General features: G+C 46.1%; 2 protein-coding genes across 2 annotated transcripts in view; one reads left to right on the top strand and one right to left on the bottom strand.

Annotated features, from left to right (window-relative positions):
• The window catches only part of ETFA (electron transfer flavoprotein subunit alpha), a 29,189-nt gene extending 28,840 nt beyond the window's left edge, over positions 1–349 (top strand). The window contains exon 12 of the mRNA XM_066196591.1: positions 252–349. Within this exon, the coding sequence (XP_066052688.1) occupies positions 252–290 (39 nt within the window). The 3' untranslated portion in view covers positions 291–349. The remainder of the gene's footprint in view (positions 1–251) is intronic.
• A 60-nt stretch (positions 350–409) lies between these two features.
• TMEM266 (transmembrane protein 266) overlaps positions 410–21,782 on the bottom strand; it is an 82,605-nt gene continuing 61,232 nt past the window's right edge. The window contains exons 12-14 of the mRNA XM_066196590.1: positions 18,828–19,014; positions 8,712–8,762; positions 410–1,563 (exon numbers count right to left, since the gene is read on the bottom strand). Of these exons, the coding sequence (XP_066052687.1) occupies positions 995–1,563; positions 8,712–8,762; positions 18,828–19,014 (807 nt within the window). The 3' untranslated portion in view covers positions 410–994. The remainder of the gene's footprint in view (positions 1,564–8,711; positions 8,763–18,827; positions 19,015–21,782) is intronic.

The following is a 21,782-nucleotide window of genomic DNA, read 5'->3' as shown; positions in this document are numbered from 1 at the left end:
CAATTACCTTAATAAATTTTGTACGAATGCATTATTTCCACCTAATGGAAATGTAGCTCTCTTAAATAATTAAGAGGCTTTATTCAGCAGGAGAGGAGTGGGGAGTGCTGTGAGCTGGGGTGACCCACAGCCCCTGGAGTGCTGTGCTGGGTGCGAGGGTGGGCAGTGTAATTGCAGGGCTGGGAACTGCACAGGGCCACTTTGTGGGGGACCGAGGGGAACACGCGCTACCCTGGCACTGGCGTTTGCAGGCGGTGCCAGAGATGACGGAGCTCCTGAAGAAGAAGTGAGTGCTGGTGATGGGACTCGGCGCTGCGGAGTAAGGACAAATAAAGGATTTTACTGGAAAGAGGTGGGGTCGGTCACTGTGCTGTTGGGATGGTTATTACTTGTTTTTGTTGGGGTTTTTTTATTTTGGTGGTCAGTTGCATGGCACACGAAGTGATGGGGTAGAAGAAAGCAAGACAGGGAAGGCAGGTAAGAGAAGGCAGCAAGAACGATACAGGGCAGGAGGCTGTATGTATTTGTCAGTGTTTATTCCAATCTCCACACCCGTCCCAGCCATGCTCAACCCCAGGCAGGGTCAGGCTGGGGGGTCCAGCTAGGGAGCCAGGCTGGGCCCAAGCTGTCCAGCAGCTCTGTCCTGCCCCCAGGCACCAGGGGGCTGTGCTGGCCCTGGACTGGTGGAAGTTCCATGGTGTTCCCGGCACAGTCCGTCCTTCCAGGCACTGTGGGTCCGCATTGGCCTAAGACCGCTGGAAGGTCCATAGTTCCCAGATGGCCACTGTAGGTCCCAGCTGTCCCAGAGCTGGTGGCAGGTCATGTGCCACAGACACCGGTGAGCAGAGGTGGCACTGGCCTCGCCCTGGGCTGGTGGCCATTGCAGGAGATGCCACAGGTTGCCTTCAGCGCTGTCACCCCGCCTGTGGCAGCCTCGTGGGCCAGCGTGTGCCGAGCGCGTCTCCAGGGGAGCCCCCGTTGCCCCCGGCTGGCCCTACGCCTCAGGAACCCTGCCCAGCCGTGCCTCTGGGGGCCCCAGCGCCCCATACTTCTCCTCAATCACTGGGGCACCCTGCGGGCAGTCGAGGAGCGGCTTGAGCTGGAAGACATCAAGACTCTCCTGGTTCCTGCGGTTGTAGACACTGAGCCGGTGGCCCAGGTCGGGGCTGGTCCCCACGGAGCCGGCCGGGCTGGGCAGCTTCAGGTTGACAGGATCCAGCCCCTTCTGCGCCAGGCACGCTTCTTCCGACAGGGACGAGAGCAGCTCCTGGACCACGGCGTGGGCCACGCGCTGCCGGGCGGCTCCCCCCTGGGCCGGCTCCTCGCAGGCCGTGCTGCAGTCCGGGGACGAGCCCAGCGTCTGGCTGCTCTCGCTGCGGCCCCGCGTGCCCGAGCTGACGGTGGAGCGGGAGGCGCTGCCCGACGTCAGGCTGGCCGAGGTGCCCGTGCTGCCCAGGCGCAGCGGCACCTCCACCGCGAACAGCTCCGACGAGATGTTGGGCCGGTGCACGTCGATGGCGGCCGTGGTCACCACGCAGATGGCGGCCTCGGGGACACCGCTGTCTGCAGGGACAGAGCAGAGGCAGCTGAGCGCCCGGGTGGGGATGGGGTACAGAGAGCTACAGCGAGCTCATGTGTACCACTCTGTACCTATAGTGATGTACACAAAGCCATAGGAAACGCATACACTATAGTACCCAGGCCCCCTTCAATCATGTATCTATATCTATACACATACACACACGCAGGATCACGGCCCATTTCTCTGTCCCCGGCTCTCTGTGTTTATAGGGGAGCAGCTGTAGAGGGATACACAGATACAACACAAACTGCATGCCTACATCTGTGTGTGTATATACAGCCCCTCCCTAACACCTAGAGGTTCAGTCAGACAGCTAAAGCGGTATGGGTGTATAAGGAACTGATCTATAATCCATCCTGCCTGCATGTGTACATGGACAGGCAGTAGGTACCTATGGGCCCTAGTCCCTTCCTTAAATACCTGGAATTAGCTACTGCTACAACAGTGTGCAAACTGTACTCATTTTTCCACATATGTGTGTGTGTACTCATAGGGATATATACACACATTTATACCTACACATAAGAATACAACCTCCACTCTCAAGACAGTCAAACACATGCCTTTTCTGTATCTCCTGCTATATGCACTGGCAGGGCCTATACAGCCATACCTGTATTTACACACACATTTATTATGTACCAGACACAGGTGTATAGATGCAGTCTCTCACCCTCTCCCCACCCCACTTTATATACATATGCTCTTTATGTAGAGATGAGGCATTATGTCTCTGTGAACCCAATCTAGAATACATTGTACACAGCTTTTTTGTTATACACACACAAGATGTAGTGCCCCCTTGAAAGACAGTTATCTACCATTAAATAAAAGATATCCAACCCCTCTAGCGTTCTATAGAAATGTACACATATTTCTCTGTACGTGTATTTGTTGGCTAGCTATATAAGTAAGAGCTGATACCTATACGTGAACCTATCCCTTTGTATTTACATAGCTGTTTATAAATATGTCTTTAGACAAAGAGATCCATATATGATACAGTACAATACATATCCTATACAGACAACACATGCCTCCCCTTTAAATACATAGAATTATTATCTATAAATAGAACACACCTGTGCTGTCACACACGGGTATACTTACCTTCATATATAAATACATAGATTACACAGATACATAGATTTCTCACTGTGTGTGTATGGCTGGGGACCATAGTTACATGGATATATGGAATACATTTTACCTATACATTAGCACCTCCTCCCCTTTACAGTCTATTTATGTATATGCATCTATGTAAATACATAAATATATTAAAAAACAAATATATATATATATATATATATATATATATATATATAAATGTGTACACCCACATTTACATGTATCTTTTTACAGCTTTCCAAGTATATTATGGAGATTTGTAGAGATATATATCAATATATAAATGACACATACCTCTCTCTACTCATGTGCAGACACAGACATATGTAACACATAGGTGAATGTACAGTCTCTCACCCACCTAATTTTATATGTACCTAAGCTTTATATATAAACATATAGATATGGGAAAGAGCTGTGCCTACATTTACAAGCCCCATATACACCTATACATCTATATGTATATTTTCTACATATGTATCTGTGTGTATATACCCGCACAGCTATATAAAAAATGTATATATGTACTATCTATAAGACATAGTTCTCCCCCTTTGAAAATGTAATGGTTACTCTTTAAATAGAATGTATATAATTACACACATGTATGCTTACCTTTGTGTATGAATATTTATGTCCTATGGTGTGTATATATAAATCTGGACTGTATATACAGGGATATATCTAAACCCCACATGTATCAATATAAGATATACATATAGTAGATGTATAACACTACAGCTATACATGATACCCCCAACCTTTATACATGTTTTAAATTATATACATACACCTTTTCATAGACAGCAAAGTTTATTATGGGGATGTATATATAGGGCTATAAATCTATGTGTAAGACAATATGCACCTGCCCCAATTTAAATCCATATAATCTATACCTGCACAGATTTCTCCATACAGAAATGGGGAGCGTGTGTGTCCATACAATATTTTACACATACATGCACACACACTGCAGTGTACGGGCCCCTGTAATAATACATTATACCTTTGAATATGCAGCCATTTTATGGATGCACTGTGTAGCCCCCTCTTTAATTCCATACCATTGTTACTCGCACCAGCACAGCCATACCTTTCTGTAGCAATGCACAGGCTTGTCACCATGTGTGCATACAGACAATGTATATATCAGGATATACATTATAGCTATACTTGCACACCCAGAGACATATGTGTTGTATGTAATATATAAAGCATAGCCAGGGAGATGTGTATATACACACACACCTTGTTAGAGATTATTACAGGTATTTAGAGGGTGTAGAGAGAGAAATGTACAAACACTGCTGTACACTGTATAAACATGCACATACATATTCTATAGAATACGCTGCTACATAAAGGCAGCCTCTCTCCCCCTCTCCCTTTTTTATACACAAAATCTTTAGATTTCTCCACACAGATATGGGCAATATGTGCATACATGAGCTCATACAGAGTATTTTACACACACACATACATATATATACACACATATATACACTATAATACATAGCCCACCCCTTAAATATACACAATTATTACTAAATAAAAAGATCCTGCCTCTCCATATGTGTATATATATTTATAAGATGCATGTACATACAAATATATATTAAAAATACATTGTACTTTTAGTTGAGAACTCAGATATATCTTTATTGCTATCTGTATAATGGAGGTTAATATCAAGGATGTGTGTATACATACACACACACATCTATAAGTAAATAGGATATGCCTGTATGTATCTGCTCACTATATACAACACACACACAGTCTCTCACACAGTCATTCTGTAGACATACAGGCAATGTGTATATGGATGAAGAGTCCCCTATACAATACAGCATACAGACACACAGACTTTTGATAGATGGAACACACAATAATAAATATGCTCTGCTCTCCTTAAATAGAACACTCCCCCCAGTGTATACATGCATACATATATATATATATATATATATATATATACACACACACACATATACACATTTATAAATTTGTGTGTACATACACAAGGACTGCAAATATAAGGATATACATATTCATACATTATACATAATCCCAATGATACATATTATACATATAAAATTATATTACCCTCCCTTTTAACGTCTCTCAATGTATATTATGTGGATATACATTATAAACAGTACCGTATACCTGTGTTTATATCTCTCTGTCTCTACACACACTATAAAATACAGAGGTATATACAGGGTATTCCCCCCAGTTTTATATATGCATGTATCCATATAGATGGGGGAATATGTGTGTATATCTGCCCCATAATATAGGATATAATGTATATCTCTCTAAAGCTCACACACACACACACACACATATATGAGTATCTTTGTAGATATTAATATGAAATGTCTATGCAGGGATATACACAGGAAATACTTCACTGCTGTATGTGAACACGCCCACGCTCACACCCCCACATTATGTATGTATGTATATTCACACACATGGTTCCTCACACCTTTCCCTTTTTACGTACCCTACACCTGCGTATAGATCCATACATCTTTACAGATGTAGTACTGTAGAGCTTGGGGATGTATGTTAGAGGGATAGACACAAATAAAACCAATACTTTATACCTCTGTGTGCATGTGTGTACATTTTTAAAACAGCTCTCTATATAATTCATGTGTCCATGAATACATAAGCTTTCTCTCTCACACACACATCTTTACAGGTTTTATATACCCGTATACATAGCTTTATATATAGACATCTGTATTTATAGGGGGCATGTCTCTATGCATGTATCAACATTTTCCCTTCACAATATATCTACATATGTATGCATATTCTCTATCTAATACATATCTATATATACACGCATGTCCTTTTCTAATATATAAACTATATATGTACTTAAACAGGCTCTCACATATATCTCTCCCTATATCTATATATATCTTTACATATGTTTATAAATATATAAAATACAAACGTAGTACACAGATCTTTACCTGTCTTTGTATCTGTCTGCATATATACACATAAACAGACTCATTTATGCATACACAGATATAGGATAAGGCTATGTATAAAATTCCATGTACCGATATAATTATAGAAAAACAAGTATATGTTTTATATGTAAAATATACACATAACATGCATAAAATAGATTAAAAAGAGATTTATATGCAGTCACATACATTTTTAAAATATATATAATTATGTTTCAAAATGAAATCTACAATTTTTTCCCCTCTGTACGTATCTATGTGGGGATTTTGTATATAAGGGTATAATTTATAATGTAACACCTATATACATGAAACACATGGAGCTAGGTCCATGTTATATGTCATACATATGATACGTATTAAAAATACATGCATACAGCCATTCATACCTCCTTGATTTATATTACCTAAGAAATATAAAGCATGAATACATAGTTTCTCTCACACATAGGTATAAATATGTATCTATCCCCATATATCTGGGATAGACATATCTACACACACATATATGCCACACAAAGTATCTTTCTACAGATTACACTGTATACATACACAGCCATATCTCAGTGGCTTGCCCTCCATGTACGGATAGGGCTACGGATCCGTAACACATTACACCATACATGCACACACGCATCTTTTGTAATGCATGTAAAATATACATCTACAGACACAAACATGCACAAATGCCTTTACAGATCTCGAAATCTGCAGGAGCACACTGTAGCTGCATTCACGTGCACGTATCCTGTTCTATAAACAGAGGCAGAGAAGCCCTCCATAGCAAGCATATCCATCTCCCTGCGCACAGAAATGATACAATGGACATACACGATACGATACCCCTGTGCTCACAGTCACCCAATGCTTTGGGGTGGGAGGGGCCCCTGCAGTGCCACCCCAGCCATGGCAGGGCCACCCCCACCATGGCAGGGTGCTCAGCCCCGTCCAGCCCGGCCTCGGCCTCTGCCGGGCATCCCGGGGCAGCCGCAGCCTCTCCGGGCCTCGCCCCGGGCAGCTCCGGGGCCTCCTCTGCGCCGTGTCCTGCTGCTCCTGCTCCTGCTCCTGTCGGGGCCGGGGCTGGGGCAGCTCTGCCGGGGCAGGTGAGCTCCAGGTCCTTGTCCTCAGGGCTGCTCCTGGTCCCCAGCCGGGGCTTTGTGCTGGGGAGTGCCCAGACACAGGGCCAGAACCTTCCCCTGGCCCTGCTCAGTGCCAGGAGGATTCAGGAGCTCCCTCTCCAGCCTGCCTGGATCCCACTGGATGCCAGCTGGGTTTATGACCAGACACTCACACTCCCTTTCTGTTTAGTATTTATGTAGCTTCAGCTACATATAAATCTATATCCATGTGTGTGGATGTATATACAGGATTAAAGATATACCATACATTATACGGAGATACATATTTTCATTTCTGTAATACATACACATGTATTTCTGTAATATATACACATATATTCTGACCATCTGCATTCTAATAAAATATCGCAGTATGTACAGAGACACAGCCTTTCACATATCTTTATATTTACATAAAGATATACCTATATGTATACACAAATTGAAATACCTTTATATGTGTATAAATCTGCTCACATAATACCCATATGGGATGTGTGTATGTTTGGAGAGACATATATGATACACTGCATACATACACATACAAACACTCGTATGATTACTTACATCTTTACGAGTGTGTGTCTGGGTTTGTGTTTATGTATGTGGGATATACAGAATACACTACAGATTTATACACACACACATATATACATATTTTATCTAGACACGTCCTTATATAGATAAATATATCTATATAAACACCTGTATTTCACTATGTATGCATAGGGATAAAGTATGTAGTACATTATATATATATACACATAAATGCATATATATATTTATATACACACACAGACCTTGTGTATTTTCTATATACATGTATATGCAGGCACACACATTTTTTTCCAATAACCCTGTATATATATATGTGGGGATGCACATTTATAACAGATATTTAAGCACACACACTTTTTTAGTATATACACAAAATGTGATATTCATGGCGGGGGGGGGGTGTGTGCACACTGCCACCTATCAGAGCCTGCCTTGCTCAGCCTGCCCTGGCCCTGCTGTGCTGGCAGCCAGAGCATGCCCAGCCCTGGCTGGGCTGTGCAGAGCCCCCAGCACGGGCAGAGCCCCCAGTGCTGCCCTGCAGGGTGTGCAGAGCCCCCAGTGCTGCCCTGCAGGGTGTGCAGAGCCCCCAGTGCTGCCCTGCAGGGTGTGCAGAGCCCCCAGTGCTGCCCTGCAGGGTGTGCAGAGCCCCCAGTGCTGCCCTGCAGGGTGTGCAGAGCCCCCAGCACAGGCAGAGCCCCCAGTGCTGCCCTGCAGGGTGTGCAGAGCCCCCAGTGCTGCCCTGCAGGGTGTGCAGAGCCCCAGTGCTGCCCTGCAGGGTGTGCAGAGCCCCCAGCACGGGCAGAGCCCCCAGTGCTGCCCTGGCTGGGCTGTGCAGAGCCCCCAGCAGAGGCAGAACCCCCAGTGCCAGCAGGAAGCCTGCCAGGAAGATCTATTTGAAGGCTGCCCTCAGGTCAGGGCCCAGCCGCTGAGGTTTCCCACCATTCAGTTTAACCTTTCTGAAAGGTTCCCAGCGTGGTGCTGGGCTAAGTTGTCTCCCCACTTCTTTTCTCTTCATTTATTTTGTCCCTACTGTTCATTCTCAGATCCATTTGAGCTGCTCTGTGAGCTGGACAGCCCAGCCAGAGGGAATTAACCCCTCCCAGGTCTCCAAACTATCCCGAGTGCCATCAGCAAGAGCAAGCTTGGGGCCCTTCACCTTTCAGAGAATGACTGCTGGCACACACTTCCATGGACCAAACTAGAAGACTGTGCTGGGTTTCATTTCCAGGACAGATCTACACCACTGCTCAGTCTCACCTGGTTTACAGCACACAATGCAATGCAAAAATACTGCTCACGTTCGTGTTTTCAAGCAACACTCACCACTGCTGGGCTCGTTGTAGTATCGACTGATGTAATTATTCATGTCATCCTCTGAAAGAACAGAAAGGCAGCCCTTAGAAGACCATTTATTTCATTAAATGGTTGAATTCCACCCCGTGGAAGGCTTCCCCTCCCTGCACGCCCGGAGCCACCTGCTCTGGAGTTTTAGGCCACAAGGCCTGAATGCATTAGAGCCCATCCGTGCTGTGGCTGCAGCCAGCACAGGGACTGGACTATGCTTTGTCACAGCCCTTTGCAGGACCAGCCTGGGAATGAGGCGCTTTGGGCTCCAAAGGAAAGGTGCTCTGTGATCTTTCCAGAGGCTGATGCGGGGCTGGCCATTCCCCTTGCTCTGCAGACACAAACACAACGCTGGCATTTCCCTGGTCAGCGGCGCCTTCCCTCCCACCCAGGGCACACAGATAAACCTGGCGTTTATCCTGACGGGCTGAACCAAGGGCACCAGCACAGACAGACCCACTGCTGCTGCACACTGACATCCCCAGGTCACCTCCTTCCCCACAGGACAAAGGGAGGCACCATGTATCATTTCAATGTGTAATTCCCTACCTTCTAAGAGAATGGATTTTCTTTTCCATTTTAAATGAACGAAGGGTTATTTTGGTGTACGTAACACATGCATATAACTGTACAGCATAATGCTAACATTACACTCTTTGTTGGCTTAAAACCTACTATAAAAAGTTTTACTAACCAAGGGTGTAGTACTAAACTTGTAGTACATGCACGACAGCTACACCTGAACTTCAACAGCAAGTTAAAAACGCGGACGTGGCCACAGACGGGAAAGCAGCAGCTCTGTTGCATGTACAGATTTAGATGCTACAGATGACAGGGATTTACTGTTATCTTACAGAAACGCACAACATTTTACCGTTGTGGAAAAAAAAAAAACTTCTCTTGTTCTGAGCAGAAGGCAAACATTGCTGCTAAGAAACAGAATCAGCGGGCCCAGAGAAGGGCAGGCTCCCCAGCAACGTGACCTGCCCAATTTGCGGTGTATCTGTGCTCTAAAAGCATTCTCTCCTTTTAAGTGCTCTTTTTGATACCATGTTTCAGAAACCCATGCTCATCCCTTGGAGCCAGATTTCCTTCGTCCCCTGGGTCTCTGTGGCTACAGTCCTGCCTCATCACAGCACATTGCGGTTTGCAGGTGAAAGAAACAGATGTTTTCCAGGGAACACTTTCCTCACACAACAACACCCAAACCACCAAGCACTCTGTACCTGAAATAGCTGCACTCATAAGAAGGCAATCTAACCTGACACTGAAAGGCAACGCAGTTGTTTTCCTGGTTTCATTGGATCTTAAAAGCTTTTTCGGCCCTTGTTGATCTTTAAATGCCTGCAGTCAGAGGTGTGCTTTGTGCTAATGTCTGAGTTTAAAAAAGAGGCCTCAGAGTAGCTCTAGGCGATGCCGCTGAATTAGGAGTACATTGCAAGGCTTTTCAGCTATCTGCTACTGAAATACACTTCATTTCAGTCATGCATGATTGATACTCTCCGTGCCACCAAACCTGCCAGCCCTACAGACACACGTTCTGGTTCAGAAAGTGCCTGTGTAGCTGTATTTCTGGCAGGGCACTTTCAGCATCTTGGAGTCCAATTCTAGGCAGACAAACAAGGAAAACAGCACAGCACTTTGGGCTGGAGGAGGGTCACCCTCCCTTGTCACCTGACAAAAGCCACCAGCAGGGGCCTTGGGTGCTCCCAGTACAGTCCCTCTAAATGCCAAGACACTCTGCATCAAAGACAGGGAACACCTGGAAGTTATTCACCTGCTTTCCATGTCTTAAAGGCAATGCTCAAACCAAGGCTTCCTTAGGACTGCAAGCACTGAGTGCCCCGCCAGCTGACAGAATGTACCGGGGCACTGCTCCCAAACAGCAGCTGTGCCCAAACCAAGGCAGCAGAGAACCAGGCTGCTCTGTAGGGCAGTGTGGGCACTGCCAAACACCTGGACAGGAAATCCGGGAATGCACTGCCCCTGCTCCCTCTGAGCTGGGAGGAGAATTCTGGCCTGGCCCCGTGTGTGGCCACTGGCACACAAGACTGGGGGAGCTCCCAGCTGCCTACTTTAATGTTATTCTGTGATGGCCTTATTACTGTCATTGCTCACCACTGCTGATCTATTTAGCTATAAATTAAATATATATGTGTAACTATATCCATATCTGCACGTGTATGTGAATATAAAACACAAAGATTCAACCTTGAGTAGTTTCTTATGAATTAAAACCAATAAAGAGTAATGGAATAACGGCAGCAGAATAAATATTTTAACAACAGATTAAGTTTCTGAATCATTACATTAAAGCAAACTGACAATTAAACTCATCTGAGTCAGATGGGAGTCTCAGGTGCTTTGGGCATTGAAGGTTATAAACAATTCCAGTACACCTCCCATTATATTCTACATTGCTGAAAAAAGGAGTTCAAAACAATGCAACAAATACCCGACTGAAGGCACCTATCTGTGCACATAAAATATACCCACAAAGCCACGGCTGCGCACAGCACCACGGAACACTGAAGTGCTTGTGGGGATTTGGAGATGAAATCCCTGCTCAGAGTGGGTCCCACGGGATCAGGATCAGCTGGTGGCACACAGGGAGTTTGGAGGAGCGAGCAGGGAAGACCAGATTTTTACACAAGGGGCAGAGCACTTGTATTATTTACATCCTACATAGTGTTTTCTGCTGTCAGTCTGTTCCAGTTTCAGCTGCAGAAGGGGAGTTGTCTTAAGGAATACTTCATTCTTCACAATTTCCATGGGGTTTTTTTTAAACTTTTTTTTTTTTTAAAATTTCTACCACCTTGGAATTTTCAGGATCCAGATTTAATTTTTCTCCTCCAATACACAGAAATGTTACCTGCACTTCCTTTTCCAGGAGACAGACTTTGCATCTTTAGCTATAAAGATGCCCAAATGGTATTTATAGCAAAGTAAAAAACTGTAAGTAGTAAGCAGAAGGCAAAAGCACTTCTCTCTTAATTCCCATGAAAATGGCAATGGATGGTGACTGGGATCCTCTTGCTACATGTACCAGCAGGAATCACAGAAACTTTTCTGTTGGAAAAGGCCTTTGATTCTACCAGGAAACATGACACTGCCACTAAGCCACGTCCCTCTGTGCCATGCCCACCCTTAATAAATGATCCCGAGGAAATCTGGATGACAGGAAATTTAGTGATGAAGATGGAAGAGGTGTGAGCTGAGAAGGAAGAGCGAGGCAGCTCTTCCCCACGTGAAGACCTGTGGTGAACAAGGATGGAACCGCGATGTTCCCTGCAGAGTGGGAGCACGGAGGCAGTGAGATCCCGTGCAGGGCTTCAGCTGAGAGCTCTGCTGAGCAGGGGAAGGAAGGAGTACAACAAGCTGCTCTCTGTGGTCCATGAGCAGAGTTTGCTCAAGCAGTGTGGGCTGACAACTCCAAGGGGTGAGGCAGCAAAGAGCACAAATGGACAGCGGGGCTGACTTCAACAGGATCAGAGCTCCCAGTCCAGAGAAGGGAATGTCTGACTGGGAAGGCTGCTCAAACTCTGCCCTATCTCACATAAACCCAGCCTCCCCTGCATGGCCACCAACCCTCTGCAAGGCTGTTCACTGCAGTGCAGTCCCACCTCTGCCTGCTGCCCAAATCCCAGTTATTGGAAAAATGTGTGGTTCTCAGTCAGGATCTGTCTGACAACCACTGGATTTTGTCTGATGAAGGTTTCCAAGTTATCTGCTTCTTTTCCTGCAGGACTCCAAACACACACTGCAATGGTTCAGGGAGTAATAAACTACTTAGAGTATAGTGCTATATAATCTCATCTGACCCAAGAGACAACATTGCAGTCTCCCTCTCTTGGCCTCAGAAAAACCTAATAAATTTGGTGAAACGTATAAATGACATTCCACCCAAGGCAGATCTCTTTCAGTTCTATAATGCCTCAACAGTGATCTTTGTTTCATCAATGCCTTAAGTGAATGATCTGCACCCCCCCTACATACAAGAAAAGGCCTTTAAAAGAGTGTTTTATTTTGAAATACTTAATTATTAAAGTATTTTACTTCATATTTTTATTACCATTGGTTGTACTGCCTTCTGTCTCTCCAAGCTGTATTTTCTGAACTGGAAGGTTATTTTTTCTGCTGTGCAGCCTCCCACTGAGGAAGTGAGTCCTCAGAGTACTGTCTTACCCCAACTTCCTTCCAGAAAACAGTCTTTACTAGGAGGTTTCTAAAGAGGCAGATCTTTCAGCTGTTTCAACAGGAACCAGGAGCAGCCAGCTGGCACTTTCCAGGAGATTCCCCCTAACTTTGGTTTGAAGAGAGACTGCCACATTCGTGCAAGCTGCAGTACTCACACCACTGTCCAATTCACACACACATCCAGTCCCTGCAGAGGCTGGATGGATGCCTGGGCACGTGGATATTCCATCTTGAGAACAACTGTAAGTCAGCTTGCACACAAAACAGAGCAACAGCTTCAGCCTGGTTCTGTGTAAGAAATCAACCTGTGGTCAAAGTCATTGTGCAGAAGGAAATTTGGAATATGCAACAGGCTCCATCATGAGCAGATGCTGTGGGGACAGAAGCACAGAATCCTGACAACAAATGGGGGCTTTGGGCCTCACTTGAGGAGATGATGCAGCAAGAGCTCTGTGAGCCTGAAGCAGATTCAGTGGAACCTGGGTCTGTCTCTGTGAAACAGCAACATTTGCTAAGTCTAAAATACAAAGCTAAGGAAGAGTATGGCTGCCACCAAAACAATCATCAAGACAGAAAAAAAAAAAATAAAAGGCAAGCAAAAGGATTCAAGAATAAACTGTTCTAAACTGGCAACAAATAAATGTAATCTGAGAATTAGAAAAAGACGTGTAATACTTTAGAAGCCAAGCTGCTGGAAGGGCGGCAGAGGGAATCACTGCTGTCACAGAGAGCATCATCTACTCATGAAATGGATCCTTATGAAAGGCATGCTTGGACAGTGGAAAACATTCCAGTTCTGTGTTCCTTTACCTGTCAGCAGTGTCTTCACACCTCTTCACATTAATGACGAGAGACAACTTCGCCCTCACAGCCGTGACTGTAGGCTCACCCCTTCGGGGAGTGAGCAGTTTCTACCCCACCCATTTGGTGACTATGAAATACAAGAGCCTGACTCCACTAACTGCACACACATTTCTCTAAGTGTTGCTTAAGGTTTAAGTCCTTTGATTCCTGCCTGGCTGGTCAGTGCACAGAGAACCACAAAGCCTGAAAGAGGCACCTAGAGAGAAGCCAAGCTGAAGTGGTGTGCACTTAGATACTCCATTTCCAGGAACAGACTTCAAAGTAGATACATTTCAGCATTTGAAAATACCCATAAACTATTTTTTATCTATTGTTTTGCACTAACAGGGTTCTCTTAGAGCGCTAACAGATGATCACCAAAGGAACTGGCTTAGAGTTTAAAAGCATACAACCAGCTCAGACTGCCTTGCAAAGGAACAACTGACAAAATCCTTTCTGCTGCCCTGCTTTGCCTTCTCAGACAGCTTATGAATAATCTTAAGGGAAGCCCTCCGAAGCTCCAGAATTTTTTATGCTCCCCTCCCAAAATCCTACTTTCTTCACTTACAGAACAGTGGGCACCTGTGGGGAGGGCAAGCTTTACTTTTCTTTAAAGCATGATCATAAATTGCAGCAGTCCCCCAAAGCAAAAGACTTACTGCTAACCCCATAAAAATGGAAATTTGACTCAGAACAGTTAAAAAAAGGTTTCTGGCGATGTCAAGTTCCGGTTCTTGCTCAAAGGAACAGAAGGGTGGTATATTAATCTTACAATATGGCAGTACTGTAGAATTTCAAAAACTGAAATGATATATACAGGAAAATGAGGAATTTCCACTAGGGACTCTAATTCATATGTTATGGGAAAGATTAAAGAATAATAAATTTTGGGAGGAAGTATTAATGACTAGAGGGGGCACTGTGAACCTGGCAGTCCCTGAAGCCCGGAACTTTGTATACCAAACACTAAAAATGATTTGTGCAGAACAAGAAAACATTAGCTGTTATTCTCACCATGACCAGTTACATACTGTAGAGAGTACAAAGTCCTTTACAATTTAGAACTTCCTTTATAATTTAGAGGTTAATAGATAGGATGATATTTGCCATTACGTGAAATGGCAACCATCTCTGGGAAGAAGAAAGGAGCGCTCAGAGTATTTCCCTGCTCTCAGAGAAAGGCTGACCACAATGGTCCCGAACATCATTAGCGATGCTGCTGTGCGCTCACAGGCAGCAGCTTTCAACCCAAGCTCTTCCCAAACAGAGCTGAAATGCTCTGAGAGTGCAGCAAATGTCGGAGCTCTGCCCTGGGTTTGCAGCTCCTCCAGCCCTGCCCTTCTCTGGGGTCCGTTTGTTTCCTGCTGTTGACACTGGTACCCTTTGACTTGGAGGCTGAAAACTCTTTCAGCATTCACATTTGTCTGCTCCGGAGATAAAATTCTTGGCAAGAGAAATGAAACCTCAACTCAAAGCAAATTAAAGGTGAAAAAAAATTCCTGCTTCTTTACCATACTAATTAGGGAACACGATATATCCTCCCTACATTTTCCATGGAGTTATTCCTACTCTTGGTCTCTCGTGAACTGCTCTGGGGAGACAGAAGCGTGAGGCAGCAACCAGCTCATTGTTCCCAGAATTAGCCCAGGACTGGCCTTTAGGAGGAGGCATGAAATGTCAGCTGGGGAGTTACGGGACTCCTTCATCATCTGACCAGAGCTCTTGCTTCTCCCAGTCTCGTACCTGCAATTAAGGCACTATTAAATATAAAGAGCAGGAGATCTGCTGAGGGAAAATCTGGATGAAAACACGCAATTGAAAACTCCCAAATCAGCCAGCACACACAGAGCTCTTTTGGTGCAGGTCTCTCTGTGTCCCTACACAAACTCCCCGAGGTGCTGCACATACCATGTGATACTGGGGTTACCTGACTTTACTGAATGCTGTAGTAAATGGCTGCACAAAATCCTCTGTGAATACCGGAGTACAAGCTATAGCTGCCCCTGAGGAGCTTTAACTTATGCGCTGTCCCATAAAACTTCCAGGTAGGGAAATGAGTAAAAAAGTCTCAATGCTTTCTTATTCCATCAGCCCTTCATGGTGAAGGATTCTGCACTGAATGTTTCCATTGTTCAACAAAGATGGGGGAAATAAGATTAGACTGAGATGGAATATCCCGTTTTCTCACACAGTATGTTCTCTGGCCAACTCAAGCTTGCTGGTTTGGCAGAATTCAGAGCTCTCTGAAGACAGGGATTTTTTGAAGGCTGACAAAGTTTCATCTGGAAAAAACACATGCATTCCATTCCATCCCCCAGCCTCAGGTGTTGTATGTAGGGCTAATATTCTGCCAGAGCATAAAAGAACAGCACATCAGAGCCTGTTCTGCCAAACAGCTGAATCGTGGCTTTGAGTTACTGCTTTCCTCTCGGCAGTGGGAGTGACCTGGTCCCTCATTTCTCCTCTCTCTGGCAGTGCCACAGGCCACGGCAGGAATGTTTCAGAGCTCGCAATGCCAAGTGGCACTCAGAATGATTAGCTGCAGCCCTCGCTCTGGAATCTTTAAGGAGGAAAAACACAGCTTAGAGAAAACAGTTGCAAAGCAATCCCCAACGTGGTCTGACACACAGACTTGCAGAATATAACCCTTGACCCAAAGGTCGGGCGATAAAACATTGGTGGCTGAAATTCCAGGCAGAGCCAAGTGGGAAGGTCTGAAGGCAGCACAGCCAGTGTGACTGCAGGAGAGGCAGGACAGGACAGAAATCGTCTGCCTGTGCTCTGCAGAACCACATCTCTGAGTGGTTCACATGCCTGAGCAGGTGGGGAGATGGAAGATCCCACACCAACTGCATATGCCCTTCCCACCCAGAGGACGTGGAGGCATCTTCAGCTGTGCCCTGCTTCCACCTGCACAGCACAGGCAGCCCTGGCTGACACCTGCACTGTTCAGGACGGTGCAGAATGAGAAGATACTGCCAGCATGGCAAAGGGAGGATGGGGAAAGCTGCTGCAGCAACTGCCAGCGTACCACTGGGAGTAAAAGTTGGTGCTGGAGAGCTGGAGAAGAAAGCCCCAGTCGAGGTGGGGAGGGAGAAGAATGAGGCAGGGCTGGCCCTGCATCCTTACTGCCCAGAGGTAACTGCCTTCTTCAGCTGCGAGCTGAGATTTCCAAGTTACATAGAAGCAATCCCTAAGCCAGCACTGCAAAACTATCCTGGGAATGCCATTTGAAATCCTCTGTCTCGACTGCCTGTGCCCCGGGCTGGGCACACTGATCACCACTGCTGGGGTCTGGGGTCTCGTGCGGTCTGGGATGGGCCCTGTACTGCCAAGCCCCATGTGATGACAGACTACCACAGACTGCTGCCCCTTCCTGGAAGGACACAGGGAATTTCTCCAGTCCAGCTCCTGCCTCGTTCCACAGTAACTACTTGTTCAAATATAGTCACCCTAATTTAGGTTCTGACAACAAGCACTCAGTGCATCTACAAAGACTTTGTATGCAATATATAATACAGTGCACAAGAAACATCTTCTCTGGTACTTTTAGATCATCTCCAGCAATTGGAAATTTATTCTGCATATTCAGTATAAATGTTTAAATATAATATAAGTGCACCTTACCCAATACGTGAAGCAATCCATGTTTTCTTATTTGCTGAATGTCTTTTTTTCAGTGAAAACAAATCCCTCTAATCATGCAACCTAAGTCCCGAAATCAATCCTAAAGATTGGGTGTCTACTTTGTGGCAAGTGTGGGCAGCATTTTACAGGAAGACATGAATAATGAGTAATTCTGTTAACCTGGATGTTGGAATGAATACCTTGGACAGAAGAATTTTTAGATCAACTTCCACAGCACTAAAATTTCAGCAAGCCTCCTTACACTGTGCAACACTCTTCAGTTCCAAATGTAACCCGCAAGGAACACATGCATAAATTATAATATATCCACTGGGAAAACCTCTGAAATACTACAAAAAAGAGGGAAATGCGTTTTAGGGGTCAGTCTGCTCAACTGTCTGCTTTTAAATACAATTTCATATCAGGAATAATTAATGGTTCTACTGTAGTTAGTACTTGGATATTATAAAGAGAAAAAAACCAAAACAATTTCTATGCGCTTTCTCTGTAGAGAAAGGAAATTATTATAATTTGAAAATGTCTAACAGTTCTTAAAGCATCTGCCCCTTGAATTCTAAGGAGTTTGACCAACGTAAAGATGCTGTGCAAACTTCTAATTCCAACAGACTCACAATAATTAAGCTAAGATGCCCAAGGAAGACTAATATACCACTGAGGCAGAAAGTGTTGTCTCCTCTGGAGTATTACATTAAACCAGGAGACATTCCTGGTTTAATAATCAACCACTCCATTGGAAGGGCTGGTGGATCACAGGAAAGGAACTTTGACTTTTCCAGAAATGAATTCAGGTCTAGCACTTCCATAATAAAATCTGATCCAAGTAAATTTAACTGCTGTTATCCCCTGACCCCCAGAGCTGCCCAGCAGACACCCCGAGAAGGAAGCACGCTCCTCACCACAGCCACGTGGCACTCCGATACGCAAGCAGGATGCCCACACTGCACTTCCCTCCTTTGCTGCCCTGGCCAACACTGGCAGTTTTAGGAAACTAGTGAGAGAGCACAGCCCAGGCAAGGCAAGCCCCACAGCTGATGCAGGAGTCTTCTCCAAACCACAGAAATGCAAGTGGCCCAAGACCAAAACTGTTTTTCAATGTTCTTCCCAATTTCCCTGCTTTTACCTCCGAGTGATTATCCTTTGGCCAACTTTCATCTGGCTGCTGCTTCTCTGGTGTTTGATGAATCTCATCATGAGGACAGTGGGAAGGTACATCACAGCCATTTTCTACCCCTGTCATTTCTTTGGCTCTGTTTAGAACTCACTCCCAAATACAACAGAGCTCCTGCCACTTCGGAGCAGCTGCAGCCTCTCCGCAGCAATGGGAAATGGCAGCCTGCAGGGAAGCAGTCAATCCCTGCTGGAGGGGAGGTGTCCAGCGGGACCCCAGTGCACCCAGGCAGCACTCACCTCGGGCAGGTCGCAGCTCACTGATGTTCTCGGTGGCTTCGTCGTCCGAGTCCTCGGTGGCCACCACCTTGTACCTCTTGCTGCTCTGTTTGTTCAGCACGTGTGGGACCTGCAGAGCAGCCTCCCTCTCTGCAGCCAGGTCCAAATCCTGCTGAGCAAGGTGGGCCCTCAGCTGCCTGATTTCAAACTAGAGGAAAAAACAACACCACAAACTGATGTCATGTGAGCACGGCCAGAAGTTTATATGCTACAGTTGGGGGACCTATTACTCATTTTATCACTAAACACTACAGTCTGGTAAAACAAACAGTGTGGCTGAGCCAGGACACGAGTCCAAGCTGGTGGTGCTCCCAGGGCCTGTGTGAGCCGGACCATTTCTCACATAATCTAAAGACAATGACTGTCTCATGCTGGTCTTCCATTTTGCACAGCTGTGTCTTGAAGGTAAGATTTCGGACAATTTGAACAAGTCTTACTGCCCAACATCACGTAACCTTTATAGAAGGAGACCACTTTTAACAGGCATTTAGGGAGTTAGGTTCGTGACAAATATCCCTAACTAGAGTTTGTAATGAGGCTTCCAGTGGAGGGGAGGGTCTCTGAGCAGCACCCAGAATGGTCCTCCCTCACTAACTAAACAAGGGGAGGATACTACAATCCTCTTCTGACTTGAAATCTCCTCTACTCAGCAGTGTGCAGAAAACCCTGGGGAAGGTTATCACTTTTCTGGCCTTTCCTCTCAAACACGTTGAAGAACTTCTGCAGCCACGAGGGGATTTGCTCACGACTAGTGTCATAAAGCGGACACCTGACAAAAAGAAGCTACCAGGTACAATCTGACTGAGGGACACAGAAGATTTCTCATGTTTTTGATGGCCACGCATCTTCCACAATGAAAGCAGGAATACAGGTTTTTTGGAGAGGTTGCAGAGGCCCTTTAAACCCTTAGATAAGCAGGACAAAACTCCCTGCACCACGCAGCACAGCTGTGGGGCTGCAAGGAAGAGTTTCTCTTTAAAGGAGTAACTCTTTAAAATCATCAGTACAGCAATGACCAAGTCATGTTCAACTCTAGAGTTTGAGAGGGAAACACAAAGGAGGTGAGTAACAGGCAAACATTCAAGTGCAGCATTGCTGGGCCTCCCCTGGTGCAGGCCTGAAGAGCCAGGGCAGAGCAGGAGGACAGGGCAGCTGCCACTCCACACTCACAGCACACATGGAATTAGCACCTCCATGCTTGAAAACTCACGTGGAACAGCCCTGGCTGAGTGCACCTGGCTGTGCCTTCGCCCCTCAGATGTGACTCAGATCTGTTTCACTGGCAGATTTTGGAACCCATCACCACACTCTGTTCATTCCACTGCAGTCAACCACGGTGCAAACAACAGGGAGGGAAAACTAGATCGAATTTCCACAGATTTAGGAAAGAAAAAGGGATTCCAGTTTGCCACACTTGGAGATCATCTGCTTTCCAGAGCACCTGGGAAGGAAGTACAGTAACGGGAAGACCCATTGCAAGACTCAAATCTAGAAAGCCAAAGGGCAGTTCAGGCTTTCCAGATCCCATTCAAAGCAGCTAATGCAGGGCTCTAACAAAGCACACAGCTTTTTCCCCATCTGCATTTCAGTGCACAGAGGCCTGGCAGCTGCAAACAGCTGGCTGCAAGTGCACACCGCTTTTAACCAAAGCTCTCCTGGCAGTGGCAGTCAGAAGTCAGGTGCAATCAGCAAATACCAAAATACTACCCTGCTCCCTGATTTCCTGCACTGAAGCCTGCACGGCAGATTCCTGCAGGTTGTATTGTGCAAACCTATCGCTAGGAACAGCTGGCACTGCTAACTCTGTTCCCAGCCAGCCTGGAGCACCTTGAGGCTCAAGGTGCTTGTGCCGGTATGAACATAGGGAATTTCAGGTTTTATCCTTGACTTGAAAAAAAACAAGGAGTCACAAGGAATACCTTACATTCCACCTTTGAAGGGAGAAAGATACCCCTTCAGACATTCCCTCAGTTTAATGGAAGAAATGCACTCAAACATGATAGGCAGAAAATAAATTTGGAGATTTTTTTTTCATGCTCTCTAACTCAAACATCACTTCTATTTTTCCACATTTCATCCTTCAAAAACATTCACGTGTGTCAGAAAAAGAAATAACTGTTATTAAAATGCTTAATTTCGGCCTAGAGGTATAGCACAATTTCCTTTTTTCATGGAAGACAAAAAATTTCACAGGCGTTTTTTAACACAAATAGACAGAACTATCTAAAAGTCCGCTCAATAACTACGATCAGTTCCAATGTAAGGAACTTCAGCATTTACAAAGATTTGCTGAGCACTGTAACAATCAGAAGCCTGAACGCATCACTGCACTACACAAGTGTGAAGGAGAAGGAGCAGAAAAACGGAGAGCCAGACCGCTCGTGCCCACTCACAGTTCCTGGGGACGAAGTGAGCATTTCCCAAAGCACAGCTCACCGGCAGCGCTCGGAGCCCCGCGGCCGGGCGGCTTCTCCGGGCACAGTCCCGGCTCCGGGTCTGAGCTCGGCGCCGGCCCCACCGGGCCCGGAGCAGCGCGCCTCTGCTGCCACCTGCCGAGCGCCGCGCCAACTGCAGCCGGGAGACCGCGCCGGGCACCGCGCCGGGCACGGGGACACCGCGCCGGGCACGGCCACACCGCACCGGGCACGGGGACACCGCGCCGGGCACGGGGACACCGCGCCGGGCACGGGGACACCGGCACCGGGCACGGGGACACCGCACCGGGCACGGGGACACCGCGCCGGGCACGGGGACACTGCACCGGGCACGGGGACACCGGCACCGGGCACGGGGACACTGCACCGGGCACGGGGACACCGGCACCGGGCACGGGGACACTGCACCGGGCACGGGGACACCGGCACCGGGCACGGGGACACTGCACCGGGCACGGGGACACCGCGCCGGGCACGGGGA

The sequence above is a fragment of the Chamaea fasciata genome, unplaced genomic scaffold (assembly GCF_029207755.1).
Source record: "Chamaea fasciata isolate MVZ Bird 193981 ecotype frontalis unplaced genomic scaffold, bChaFas1.0.hap1 SCAF_14, whole genome shotgun sequence".
In the NCBI taxonomy this organism is placed as follows: Eukaryota; Metazoa; Chordata; class Aves; order Passeriformes; family Sylviidae; genus Chamaea; species Chamaea fasciata.
The sequence above is the reverse complement of the archived record's forward strand: the minus strand, read 5'-3'. Positions and strand labels throughout refer to the sequence as shown.